The sequence below is a fragment of the Erpetoichthys calabaricus genome, chromosome 7, assembly GCF_900747795.2.
Source record: "Erpetoichthys calabaricus chromosome 7, fErpCal1.3, whole genome shotgun sequence".
NCBI lineage: Eukaryota > Metazoa > Chordata > Cladistia > Polypteriformes > Polypteridae > Erpetoichthys > Erpetoichthys calabaricus.
Window position 1 is genome coordinate 8,202,246 of NC_041400.2, and position 14,145 is coordinate 8,216,390.

Below are 14,145 nucleotides of genomic sequence, written 5' to 3' on the forward strand. Positions count from 1 at the left end.
TATAAGGTTGAGCTTCCATGCTCTGTTCCCGTGGTCCCCATACCAACCAGGGCAGCTGCCCCCTTGTGGTCTGGAGGAGGCGTAATCCCTCTTCCAGTCCTTCCAGGCATCCTGGCACCCCCAGCTGCTCGCCACAATACACACACACACACACATACACATATATATACATATACAGGAGAAGGGTGGTTTCTTTCCCGGACTGGAGGCCATAAGGGAAGAGTCTGCATGGACAGGTGACCTGGCATGGTTGGTTCGTGGTATATTTCTTGGCCAAAAAGGACAGGGAGGGACTGCCTCTTGGGGTCGATATCCTTCTGGTGGAGCTCCTGTTTGTACACCAGCAGAGCATCATGGGAGTTGTAGTCCTGATGGACAGCCATGTCAAAGGCATGCAAGTCTGCAAGAGACCATTGCTTTTTCACTTTGCCACTTTTCAGGGGGCATGCTGCACTTTTTCAATGAGCTGAATGGCGGCTGACAAATTTGTGCACATCTGTTGAGCTAATTGCATGTTATTCTGTTACATCTAGGTCCCTTTATGGGATATTAGATCATCCTGTATTCCACCTGATGCTTCACCCCACGTCAAGAGTGTCCTTGAGACTGCATCCTACTTCGAGCAGGTAGACAAAAGTCAAGAGAACTGAAAATCTTAACCCACAAAAAAAATGTCACCTGAAGATTTTGCGCAACACTGACCGCACAGCCAGTGGTGATCAAGGAGTACAGAAGAGGCCTCGGCACACTTTGGATTGTCACAGGTTCCCCATTATTGTCTGCACTTTGCCATCTTGGATCTCGCATTCTTTCTCAGGTCGCTCCTGTAAATACGTTTGGACGTAACACTAACAGAAATGTGGATACAAAGTGCATAGGGACAGAGGACTTCGTAGTCTAAAATTCCATTCAACTTGTAATGTTTTCTTTTTTCTTTTTTTTTGGAGGGTGGAATTTTATTCTTGGAGTGAAAAAAAAAAGTAAAGAATAGTTCAGCCCTCGCCTCACCCATCCCATAATGAAGAGGAAACAGGAAAAAGGAACTCCTCACTCCCTGAGAGCCGACTGCGGACCTCTCCTCTCCTCTCGTCTCGTCTCCTGGTCGGATCTGCCCCTCCACACCACACTGAGCCGACGGTCACCATGAGCTCAGTCCACAGCCAGTGCTGATCCCTGCGCGCCTTCGCCATCGGACAAAAGGCAAAATAATGCGTCATGGATTGGGGTCAACAGGCTGGATGGATGAATCCTAAGAAAATGGAATTTCTGGCGTTTGTCATGTTTTATCTGCACTGGGTGATTTTAGGTAAGTGTGCTATGATGGGGCTTAGCAGCCCACATGTTTTGGAGAAAAGAGGAAGATGATGATGCTTAATAAAGATGTAGTGAATGGCAAAGCTAATTCACAGAAGGGAGGGACTCAGCCATTGAAGTTTGTCTTTAGATGATAATTTACATGTTTTGGTCTTTTTTAATGTGGCTCTCATTAGTCTCTCCAGTTGTATGTTAAGTTATCGATAGATAGATAGATAGATAGATAGATAGATAGATAGATAGATAGATAGATAGATAGATAGATAGATAGATAGATAGATAGATATGAAAGGCACTATATAATAGATAGATAGATAGATAGATAGATAGATAGATAGATAGATAGATAGATAGATAGAAAGGCACTATATGATAGATAGATAGATAGATAGATAGATAGATAGATAGATAGATAGATAGATAGATAGATAGATAGAAAGGCACTGTATGATAGATAGATAGAAAGGCACTATATGACAGAGAGACAGATAGATAGATAGATAGATAGATAGATAGATAGATAGATAGATAGATAGATAGATAGATAGATCTTAATTATAGTATAGTAGGCAGGATAACATAGATAGATAGATAGATAGATAGATAGATAGATAGATAGATAGATAGATAGATAGATAGATAGATAGATAGAAAAAGGCACTAAATGATAGATAGATAGATAGATAGATAGATAGATAGATAGATAGATAGATAGATAGATAGATAGATAGATACTTTATTAATCCTATGGGGAAATTCACATAGCTCTGCCCATGGAGATGACTCCATTTGTTTGGCCCATTCATGATGTTTGCTGGTCCCTGTGAGTATCGTGTGTACATCTCATATACAATACTATATAATATTTCATTAAATAATGGAAACTAATGTTTACTCTCCCGTGCTTTTAAAGTCACACACGGGACAATTTAAACTCATTAATCCAACCAACCTGCATGTCTTTGGACTGTGGGGAGAGCAACACCCATGCGGACACGGAGAGAACATGTTGTGAACCCTGGTGCCCTACTGCTGCGCCACCACACCTCCCCTCTTTGGCTTTCTGTTCTTTACATTTTTATTACATTTACATCATCTCTCTTCTTTCATTTTTATTTTGTTTGGGCTGTTTCACCTCATTTTTGTAGCAAACGTTAAACTCATTTATATTGGGATCAGTGATGATAAAGTCATCTTGTTGCGTTTGCAGGTCAATTTCTTGAATGTGGAAAATGAGAGTAGAGCTTGACAAGGCAAAGATATCAGTGACAGATTAACACTTACGTATTTATATGTTAAAGTTCATTATTAATATCCATCCATTTTCCAACCTGCTGAATCCAAACACAGGCTCACAGGAGTCTGCTGGAGCCAATCCAAGGCAACACAGGGCACAAGGCAGGAACCAATCCTGGGCAGGGTGCCAACCCACCACAGTCATTATTAATATTATTATTATTATTATTATTATGGGGTGGCATGGTGGCGCAGTGGGTAGCGCTGCTGCCTTACAGTTGGGAGACCCGTCTGGGTTTGCTTCCCGGGTCCTCCCTGCGTGGAGTTTGCATGTTCTCCCCGTGTCTGCATGGGTTTCCTCCCACAGTCCAAAGACATGCAGGTTAGGTACATTGGCGATCCTAAATTGTGTGTGTGTGTGTGTGTATTTTGTGTGACAGCTAACATTTGGTGATTTCATTTACTAACACTAAGTCTGGCTATTTTTATATTGCTAGCATTCTGAATGTGTGTAATTGTGTGAATGGTTGCTCATTGACAAGGTAAGAAAACTTTCTGTAAATCACATTGCTCTCCTAATGTGTTACACCTGTGCGCACTGTTAATACTCGAAACGTTTATAGTAGCCGGTAAAAGTCAATGAGCAACCATTCAAAATGCTAGCAGTATAAAAATTGCCAGACTTAGTGTTAATAAATGAAATCACCAAATGTTAGCTGTCTCACAGTAAGTAACAACAATAACGTTCATAAAAGAACTGCTGTGTCAATGAAGCAAACTTTGCAAAGCTTGTATTTTTTACCTGAAAGATGCGACTCCGTTTTTCCGCAGTCATGTCCTCGTCCCGGAGTGTCACTCTTTTACTGTTCCAAAAAACAACGTGATGGTCCATCCTCTGCTGATGCCATGCAGTGTAACTTGAAGGCCGTCGATCAACATCTGTTCGCACGTGTCATTAGAAATCGCGCAGAAGAAGAAGTGCCTCCAGTTTCAGACAACACAAATGCGTCTGTTTTATAGTTTTTGAGCTATAACGCTTTCATTATTTGAACCACAAATAAATCCAGAAAATTATGTCTCATTTTAAGTTTATGATTGCTATTTGGGGCGGCACGGTGGCGCAGTGGGTAGCACTGCTGCCTCGCAGTTGGGAGACCTGGGGACCCGGGTTCGCTTCCCGGGTCCTCCCTGCGTGGAGTTTGCATGTTCTCCCCGTGTCTGTCTGGGTTTCCTCCCACAGTCCAAAGACATGCAGGTTAGGTGGATTGGCGATTCTAAATTGGCCCAAGTGTGTGTGCTTGGTGTGTGGGTGTGTTTGTGTGTGTCCTGCGGTGGGTTGGCACCCTGCCCGGGGTTTGTTCCTGCCTTGTGCCCTGTGTTGGCTGGGATTGGCTCCAGCAGACCCCCGTGACCCTATGTTCGGATTCAGCGGGTTGGAAAATGGATGGATGGATGGATGGATTGCTATTTGTTACCACAGAACTAAAAAATACCTTATTTTCCCTCATTTTATTCTTTAATCAAAAATCAAAATCTAAAAATTCCTTTCATTTTCAGCCATCCATCCATTTTCCAACCCGCTGAATCCGAACACAGGGTCACGGGGGTCTGCTGGCGCCAATCCCAGCCAACACAGGGCACGAACCAATCCCAGTCAGGGTGCCAACCCACCGCAGGACACACACACCAAGCATGCAATTGGGACAATTTAGAATCGCCAATGCACCTAACCGGCATGTCTTTGGACTGTGGGAGGAAATCCACGCAGACACGGGGAGAACATGCAAACTCCACGCTGGGAGGACCCGGGAAGCGAACCCAGGTCTCCTAACTGCGAGGCAGCAGCGCTACCCACTGCGCCACCCTCGTTTTTGCATCTAAAATGAAATTTCAAATACCAACAAGTACACGGACCCCCCACGTGCCCTGAATTTTCAACAACCCAGTTAACACGGGAGTTGCAACAGCTTCACCAGCAGAGAAAGCAGGAGGTTGACAAATCAAGCAGCGGAGATTTCAAGACCAAACTTGAACTCCGTGCTCAGGTCCAAGTTATTTGTCGTTTACTTTCTTTACACCTTCTCTCACAGTATGCGTCCTTTATAATAGATCTCATGAATTACTGAACTTTGTTTGAATGGAACCATTGAAACAAAAGAGGAAAAAATACCAGCGGCCATTTCCTGCTCCCTCATTTAAACACACCGTCATTAGCAAATAGGATGCCCACCCAATAGTCCATTTATTGTATGCTTTAATGTTTGTTAAAAGAATGCATTTTTATTAAACAATCCATACGCTAATGAAGTATTCAAAATCTACAACAAGTGACATAAGCTGGATTTCAAATTCATGTTTGATTATCTTTTTTCTTCATTTTTTGATTGTTTTATCTATGTTGGTTAATTTCATTGTTCTTTATTTTTAGTTTTAACAATGTATATAAGCTGCTGGGCGGCATGGTGGCGCAGTGGGTAGCACTGCTGCCTCACAGTAAGTAGACCTGTGGTTTGCTTCTCAGGTCCACCCTGTGTGGAGTTTGTATGTTCTCCCCGTGTCTGCGTGGGTTTCCTCCCTCAGTCCAAAGACATGCAGGTTAGGTGGATTGGCGATTCTAAATTGGCCCTAGTGTGTGCTTGGTGTGTGGGTGTGTGTCCTGCGGTGGACTGGTGCCCTGCCCAGTGTTTGTTTCCTGCCTTGTGCCCTGTGTTGGCTGGGATTGGCTCCAGCAGACCCCCGTAACCCTGTAGTTAGGATACAGCGGGTTGGATAATGGATGGATGGATATTTAACAGTTATAAAAACAGCATTGGGTGGCACGGTGGTGCAGTGGGTAGCAGTAAGGAGACCTGGGTTCACTTCCCGGGTCCTCCCTGCATGGAGTTTGCATGTTCTCCCCGTGTCTGCGTCGGTTTCCTCCCACAGTCCAAAGACATGCAGGTTAGGTGGATTGGCGATTCTAAATTGGCCCTAGTGTGTGCTTGGTGTGTGGGTGTGTTTGTGTGTGTCCTACGGTGGGTTGGCACCCTGCCCGGGATTGGTTCCTGCCTTGTGCCCTGTGTTGGCTGGGATTGGCTCCAGCAGACCCCCATGACCCTGTGTTCGGATTCAGCGGGTTGGACAATGGATGGATGGATGGATGGGTGGATATAAGCTGCCTTTACTACATTCTATGTGTTCTGTGGGGGCCACCTGCCAATCACCATCAGGAACTGCCCCCTGCCCTATAAATTCAGAGGGTCTTCTGCAGGTCCTGAGCTAATTGTGTTTTTGTTGTGCTTCCTATGTTTCAGACTTTTGACCTACATGCTCCGTGTTTGTGTACGTTTCTAAATTAGCGTACAGGGATTTTGATTCCATTAGTCTTAGTGATTTTGGGTAATTTCTTTTCTTCTTGTAGTCCATGGAGCTTCATTGTTATTGAAGAGAATTTTGTGAGAATAAAATTTCATAGAGATTTGGTGCATGACTTTTTTTACTAGCCAGGGTTTGCCAGGGGAGGCATGGTGGCGCAGTGGGTAGCACTGCTGCCTTGCAGTAAGGAGACCTGGGTTCACTTCCCGGGTCCTCCCTGTGTGGAGTCTGCATGTTCTCCCCGTGTCTGCGTGGGTTTCCTCCCTCAGTCCAAAGACATGCAGGTTAGGTGCATTGGCGATCGTAAATTGTCCAGTGTGTGTGTGTGCTTGGTGTGTGTTCTGCAGTGGGTTGGCGACATACGTGGAATTGGTTCCTGTCTTGCACCCTGTGTTGGCTCCAGCAGACCCCCCTAAGTGACCCTGTGTTTGGGTTCAGTGGGTTGGAAAATGGGTGGATGGATGGGTTTGACAGTGATATCCCCCTCTAGTAGACATTAATGGAAGTGTAAGAATACGTGCTTTGAACTCTTTCATGCTTGGAGACTCCTAGTGCACGACGGTCGCAGAGCCCCCCCTCATTTATTTAGTATCATCAATCCACCTAACAGACATCTTTGAGATTTGGATGGAAAACCAAAGTATCCTCCATTCCTCCATTCAACTTAAAATAATTAAGGTAATGATTCACACTTAATATTTTCAATCTGAACCAATATAATTCTTTTTATCTTATTGAACCCACAATTTTTAAGTTGAGGCAAATCATTTCAGGCGATTGGGTGTAATTCACTTGTTTTATACTGAAGTTAATCTATTTTTTTAAGTTGTTACAATTTAAAATGGTTTATTGGTCATAACCTGTTTTTATGCTTTTAGAAATATTATGAACATAACACATCCCAATGCTGCACTTTGTACATTTATTTAAAAAACAGTTGCAAATACACAAGCATTTTGCAGTGTAAATCTTAAGCATCCAATAAAAAAGTATTAAATGTTTCTACAGCTTTCTTGAAAGTATGTTTTATTATGAGTTCTTATACTTAAAATGAACAGTTGGGAAACAGGGTTACTTACCAGAAATCCATCCATCCATCCATCCATCCATTTACCAACCCGCTGAATCCGAACACAGGGTCACAGGGGTCTGCTGGAGCCAATCCCAGCCAACACAGGGCACAAGGCAGGAACCAATCCCAGGCAGGGTGCCAACCCACTGCAGGACACTACCAGAAATCCTCCATTATTAAAGTTTGCTGCTGAAAATGACCAGACCTGTATAACCACGTCCACTCCACTCGGGAAAGTCTTCTTCTTTTTTGGCAGTTGGAATGCCAGCATGCTGGAAAGTTCTACCAGAAGAACATATAAATGTCCTCCCCGTACACACACACAGCACACGAACAACCTAAAATATTAGATTAACAAATAGGATTTTTATGTTTATTCCATCCACCATAACTTACTTTGGTACAAACATTTTTTTTTACTTTGATTGAGATCTGAAACCAAATATTTCAAGCTACAACATTAAATGACTAATCTTAAATTGCTTGAAAGAGAAAATTTACATTGAATGAGCAGCATCAGTGTTATACTTTTTTCAGTACTTGCATCTTCGGTGTTCTGGATGGATAAAAGTTTGTCGCTTAACTTTTTGTATTCCATTCTCAGTTTGGCGAACTGATTCTCGAAAGTTAATTTTATATTTTCACAGTTATATTAATTTTTTTGTACGGTAAATCCGTTATGTTCTTCATAGAATCAGATAATTGTCTATATTTGTAATCCATTTCTGATTGAAGTTTGGTTGTCACTGTATTGAACGGCTTTCCGTCGTCATGGACATAGTCCTCCATTGTAGAAACGTCATATTCAAAGCGACTTTCATTCACGCCTCGCAGATGTTTCCTCTGGATGCCGGATACTGGGGCCATGACGATTTTATCAGGTGTTTAAGCTCCTTTATAATTTATACAGTCTCGCGAGGAGCACTAGCAATTCTCAAATATGTCCTCCTCCAATGGAAAACAAAGATGACAGATACCTGTTGAATCTTTTTCAAGTCGTCGTTGTTTTCTTTCTTAGGTCGATTTCAATTTTAGGCAGTTTTGAAACTTTAGGCTGGTTTTTAACTCTGCAGATGAAGTGGCTTAATGAGTGCAGTCAGCGAGATCAAATCAGTCTGTGCAAACACATTGCTGTTGAGCTTTAAACAAGCACACATTTCGAGAGATTTGTTCATGTTAACGACGTCCATTTTACAGATAGCCACACAGTGAAAATATCCGCTTGACGAGCGCATGTAATGCACACTAAAAAGAGGAAAAGGGCTCTTTTTGATTTAAGGTAATTTTAGTAGTTGTAATGAACTATATTAATATGTTTGTTCACCTAACGTAATTTTTTGCCTTACTTCAAATTGAAAAAACCTTGCTGTCGCTTAATGTAACTTCTTCTATTTAGTCTAAAGCAAAAAAACGCTTTGGAGACCATGCCGGCTCCGCCCCCTGTGATGTCACGTCCAGGCTCGCACCAATGGCAGAAGACCTACATGAGCCCGACCCCTTTGACTTCACTTCCTGTCTCCCCCTTTAAAAGCCTCCACCTTTTCCCAATTCCCTCAGTTCTGTTTGGACTCGGTGTTGTGCACATCAGTGTTGTATTATTTTGAAAAGCAACTTTGCAACCAGGACACCAAATTATACGGGTGGCTGCCCCAAACCTTTATATGACTCTGTCTGGAGTTTGTGACTATACATATAGAATTTAAGTTGGCATTACAGTGAATACAATAATGAACAAAATTTTAATTTGAGTTCATCCATCCATAATGCAACCCGCTATATCCCAACTACAGGGTGATGGGGGTCTGCTGGAGCCAATCCCAGCCAACACGGGGCGCAAGGCAGGAAACAAACCCCGGGCAGGGCGCCAGTCCACCGCAGTTAATTTGAGTTTTTAAAGAAATTTGGTTTGAGCTAAAGCTTTTATTCAAGTTTTTGAAAAGGTTAAATCAAACTCAAATGAATTAAGTTTACTCAAATACTTTTTAAAATTTGAAAGAACTCAATTAAATTGCTTGTTACATTGTGAAGTAATTTATTTAGGTTCATCCAACAAAACATTTTTTACAATGCAGGTACGCAGACGAGGTCCTCGGCACTATGATGGGCACCAGCAAGACTGGATGTTGACAATTTCTGCTGCCAGTATTGAAGTGTAGTGACGTGCGCTGAGGTTCGTGGCTGGTGACTCCTTCATGGTCAAGAGTTACAAATATATAAACCCCAAAGAGTCGCTTATTCCCTATTCAGTTGGCAGACAGCACATTGACTACTGGTTATGTTTCATTTCTCATCAGCATTCTTTACACACACATACAGGTAAGGCGCATATGTGGTTAAGAAAGAAAGTGACGTTTATAGCGGCCACAGAGAGAGCAGAGAGAGCGCATTTGCTCCTCACCCTCCATGTGTTCTAAATTTGACGTTGCAATTCCACAATTCATCCATCCATTATCCAACCCACTATATCCTAACTACAGGGTCACAGGGGTCTGCTGGAGCCAATCCCAGGCAACACAGGGCGCAAGGCAGGAAACAAACCCCGGGCAGGGCGCCAGCCCACCGCAGACAATTCATACTCATTCAATACAAATGAAAGTATAGAGTGGTGTACAAAAAGAAAACGGATTTCAATTTTGACCCTAATTGAAATATTTAGTTGTTTTTAAAAGCTTTTAACTCTGATGCTTTCATCAATTTTAAACAAAAAAGATAACAAGAAAAACAAAAGAATATTTATTTAAGGTCAAAATGTAGTTTTTAAATATTGGATATGATCCCATATGGGACTTGTATGGTCTTACCTTTAATTGTAAATGAAGTCTATGCGCCTATCCTTCTCCACGAAAATCAACCTCACTTTCATATAAGAGTCCTCCTTATTTTCCTTTAGTGTTAAAAATCTTAATCTTCCATTGTGTCAGTCAGTCGGAACAAAAAATAAAAATAAGCTGGCCGCTGCAGTGCACTTGACTTTCTGATGTCGCTGACTTATCGGCGCCTCTGCGTAGAAGAGCAGCAGCAACGAGCACCTGTGCGGCTCAGATGCGCCCCCTTCAGGGCGGCACGGTACTGTCTGCCTCACTCATCTTGTGCGGTTTTATGTCCGATCAGGAAGACTGAATATGTCACACACATTCATTAAAGATATTAACCAGACTGGGGAAAGTCAGGGTGTATAACAAACGTGTCTGTAAAATATTAGATTGGTGACGTACTGAGAGACAGCAACAGGACCGCGACAATCGCAGGCATCAACCCGGTCAGTGTGTGAGGAGAGCGCAGTCCGAGGGGAGGTGAGGCTCGTCGCTGTGCACCTCACGTTTCTCTCTTGTATTTGAACAGGAAATGCGCCAATTCAGCGTTTTTGACTATAAACATGATCATAATTATTGGATTGATACAGAAAACAAATTTATAGCACAGTCCAGTGGACAAATATATTTTATGTTATGATTATTAGTTTTTTTTTTACTTTTCATGATGGCCCCTGACCGTACGTCCCTCTATGAAGTGCAGTCCTGGTACCAGAGAAGTGCTGTATTTCCACTAAGTACTGATCCAGCTGGTCCTGCACTGAAACTCTTTTCTTCTTCTCGCACGTTACGTTTGCTTTTATTGTCATCTACTCTGTAATTAAAGTATTTCCACACATTAGATTGGTGACGTACTTAGAGACAGCAACAGGACCGCGACAATCGCAGGCATCAACCCCGTCAGTGTGTGAGGAGAGCGCAGTCCGAGTTTCTCACTTTCTACCTGCAAACATCTGTGCAAAACTCGTTAAACAAGACTACAAAAAAATCATAGTAGTAGTGATTCTCCGTCCATTATCTAACCCGCTATATCCTAACTACAGGGTCACGGGGGTCTGCTGGAGCCAATCCCAGCCAACACAGGGGGCAAGGCAGGAAACAAACCCCGGGCAGGGCGCCAGCCCACCGCAGGACACACGCACATAATTTAGAATCGCCAATCCACCTAACCTGCATGTCTTTGGACTGTGGGAGGAAACCCACACAGACACGGGGAGAACATGCAAACTCCACGCAGGGAGGACCCGGGAGGCGAACCTGTGAAGCAGCAGCGCTACCACTGCACTGCCCGTGTTTAAAGGTATGAAAGTGTAGCGGGGCTACATAGTAATAGCGTTTTCAATATATGTGCTGAGTGCGTTTTGTTTCCATCGTCCCGCTTATAATGTGTACGTCAGTGAATGTTGTCCCCGTAAATACAGAGGGGACGGATGAGGAAGAGAGACCGCAGCACCAAGATGGAAAGCACCTGTTCACAATCAATTACATCTGGCTCTTTACAATTTAAACGATCAGGAGGGAAAAGAGAGAGGGAAGGAGAAAGACGGAGATTTCAATTGACGACAGCGAACTACCATTACCTGCTATTTTTCACATCGCGCTCTGTATCCAGTTTGTTTTTCATTCCACTGGATTTACTTCAGTTCAATCGTGGCCAGAGACCCCAGAGTTGGACTTCATTATCCACCACACGCCGAGGAAACACGGTGAGATTGTTCCATTTTTCCGGGAGATTCAAACACATCCATTCTGTGTTGACCAGTCATCCGTATTGAGGACAGTAATATACCCGGACTCCAGTTCACGATCATTGTCATTTCTGTGTTCATCCATTGTTGTTATTTGTGTTGTGTGTGTTATACGTTACAGGGGTAAGGGAGGGTTTGTTATTGTATATATGGTGTTTTCACGTTGTTGCTTTGGTGGAGGGATATTCTGTACATATCTATATATAATATATATTTTCTATATGGGGAATGTGCAGTATTGTTTTGTTATTGTGCTTCATTTACTGTATTTATTCACTTACTAGTCATTTAGCCCGTTACAATAACGGGCGCTAGAACAGTAGTGCATAGACATTAGTAGGAACAGTCTATATTAAATGGCAAGGGACTTTGACCTCATTCTTCTTGTTGGTCATATTTTTCGTTCTTTCAGCCTTTCTTTTGTAGATGTTTACTTGCTGAGCTGACCGTTCTTCGTGGGCTGCCGCCGTGTATTGTGTGTCTTTAATTTTCTGTGACAGTAATACTGTCTTGTACGGCTCTATTCAATAAGGGCGCGCACAAAAAGCCGAGCTTCAAAAGGGCGACCCTCAATTGAGCGCGGCGAATAAAGGCGTTCATAGATAATTTCGTTCAAATGGCTCTGGAATATGTGAAGAGCAACAGAGGTGCAGATCTTTATTTACGCGCGCCTTTATTCGCTGCGCCTAATTGAGGTCACCCTTTTGAGGCTCGCCTTTTTGTGCGCGCCCTTATTGAAGGATACCGTCTTGTACGTCCGCTGGCTTGTACGTCCCTAATATACCTTGTCACAAAACGAGTCCGAGACAGAAAAAGGTTTGGGGCAGCCACCCATATAATCTCAAATCCTTGGCTGCAAAGTTGTAATGAACAAAACGGTACCACTGAAGTGCATACAATCGAGTCCAAGATCAGACTGAGGAATAAGGACAAAGGGCAGGGTTTTAAAGGGGAAGACAGGAAGTGAGGTCATAAGGATCAGGGATGTGTTCATTCTCCATTGGTTCGGGCCCGGACGTGACGTCAGAGGAGCCGGAGCCAGTAAGGACTCCTTCCATTGGCTCGGTCCCGGAAATGATGTCACGAGAGTCAGGTGGAATCTCCCGGGAATGGTCTGCAGGTAAGAGAGAAAAAGAGTCAGTGCACTCTGCCACCTCCTGGCATCTCTCAGTACTGCCGTCACTCAAGCCCTTTAGCTGCCTCCCATGCGCACGTGTGTGACAACCTTTAATTTTCTCTGGCTGTAATACAGGCGTGCACGTCGGTAATATGCCTTTAATCTCCTCTGACAGTAATACTGGCTTGTATGTGGCTATAATATGCGCCACTGTATTGTGTACCTTTAATTTCCTCTCGCAGTAATACTGGGTTGTATTTCCGTAAAATGCCTCTAACTTTCTCTGACAGTAATATCGCGCATCACACCGTGCCCCGCGCATACGCACTTCAACAGAAGACACGGACACCTGGACGCATATAGGGATTTTATATATATAGATTTGACATACCTGCTTTTGTGTGCTCGTGATTCACCGTCGATTGAGGGGAAAATATTATTTGTTAGAGGTACGGCTTGGTATATGTAGGTTAGCCTCAGTAATTTATCCAGGCCACAGGTCGTGGTAGTGTAGCTGCTGGCTGGGTAAGGGGTCGGCTGGTACAAAAGGGTTAGGGTTAGGGTTAGGGTTAGTACAGTGGATCCAGACTATGAATGTGACTTCATCAAGGACTGGCGAGCTTTGCTGGGCTGAATGGCCTGCTCTCATCTACATTGTGCTAATGTTCTAATGGGAGACTTGGACAGCAGACAGGCTTGAGCAGATTTGTGGCAGATGAAGTTTAACGTCAGTATAGCTTAAGTGTTACATGTAGGAAGCAAAAATGTTAGGCTTGAATACACAATGGGAGGTCTGAAAATTGAAAGGATGTATTATGAGAAGGAATTAGGAGTTGTGGAGGACTCGACACTATCGACTGCCAGACAGTGTTCAGAAGCCATTAAGAAGGCTAACAGAATGTCAGGTTATATAGCGCCTTGATGTGTGGAGTACAAGTCAAGGGAGTTTATCTTTTTAAGTAAATATAAAGTATTACATGTAGGTGATAAAAATGGGAGGTTTGAATACACAATGGGAGGTCTGAAAATTCAAAAGTCCACCATATGAGAAGGATTTAGGGGTCATAGTGGACTCTAAACTATCAACTTCCCAACAGTGTTCAGAAGTCATTAAGGAGGCTAACAGAATTTCAGGTTATATAGCGCCTTGACGTGCGGAGTACAAGTCACAGGAAGTTCTGCTCGAGCTTTATAACACACTGGTGAGGCCTCATCTGTGTGCAAGGGTCTGAATACTTCTATGAAAGCCAGATTTCAGTTTTTCATAAATTTGCAAACCTTTGTCTTCACTTGGTCATTAAGGATTGTTGAGTGGAGACCGACGTGCTAAAATTGCAGATCCATCCATTACAAATGAAATGTACAACACAGTAAAGTGTGCAGAAAGCGCAAGGGTCTGCAGCCTTTCTGAATCCACTGTATGATACGACGGTATAAAAATTAAACAACCCTGGGAGGTAGCCAATGCTCCTTTAATAACTTTCACTTCAT

At 43.2% G+C, this 14,145-nt stretch overlaps 1 protein-coding gene across 1 annotated transcript in view; it reads left to right on the top strand.

Annotated features, from left to right (window-relative positions):
- The first annotated feature begins 1,039 nt into the window (after positions 1-1,039).
- Positions 1,040-14,145, top strand: part of tek (TEK tyrosine kinase, endothelial) — a 113,105-nt gene continuing 99,999 nt past the window's right edge. Inside the window, exon 1 of the mRNA XM_028805049.2 lies at positions 1,040-1,306. Coding sequence (XP_028660882.2) covers positions 1,216-1,306 — 91 coding nt within the window. The 5' untranslated portion in view covers positions 1,040-1,215. The remainder of the gene's footprint in view (positions 1,307-14,145) is intronic.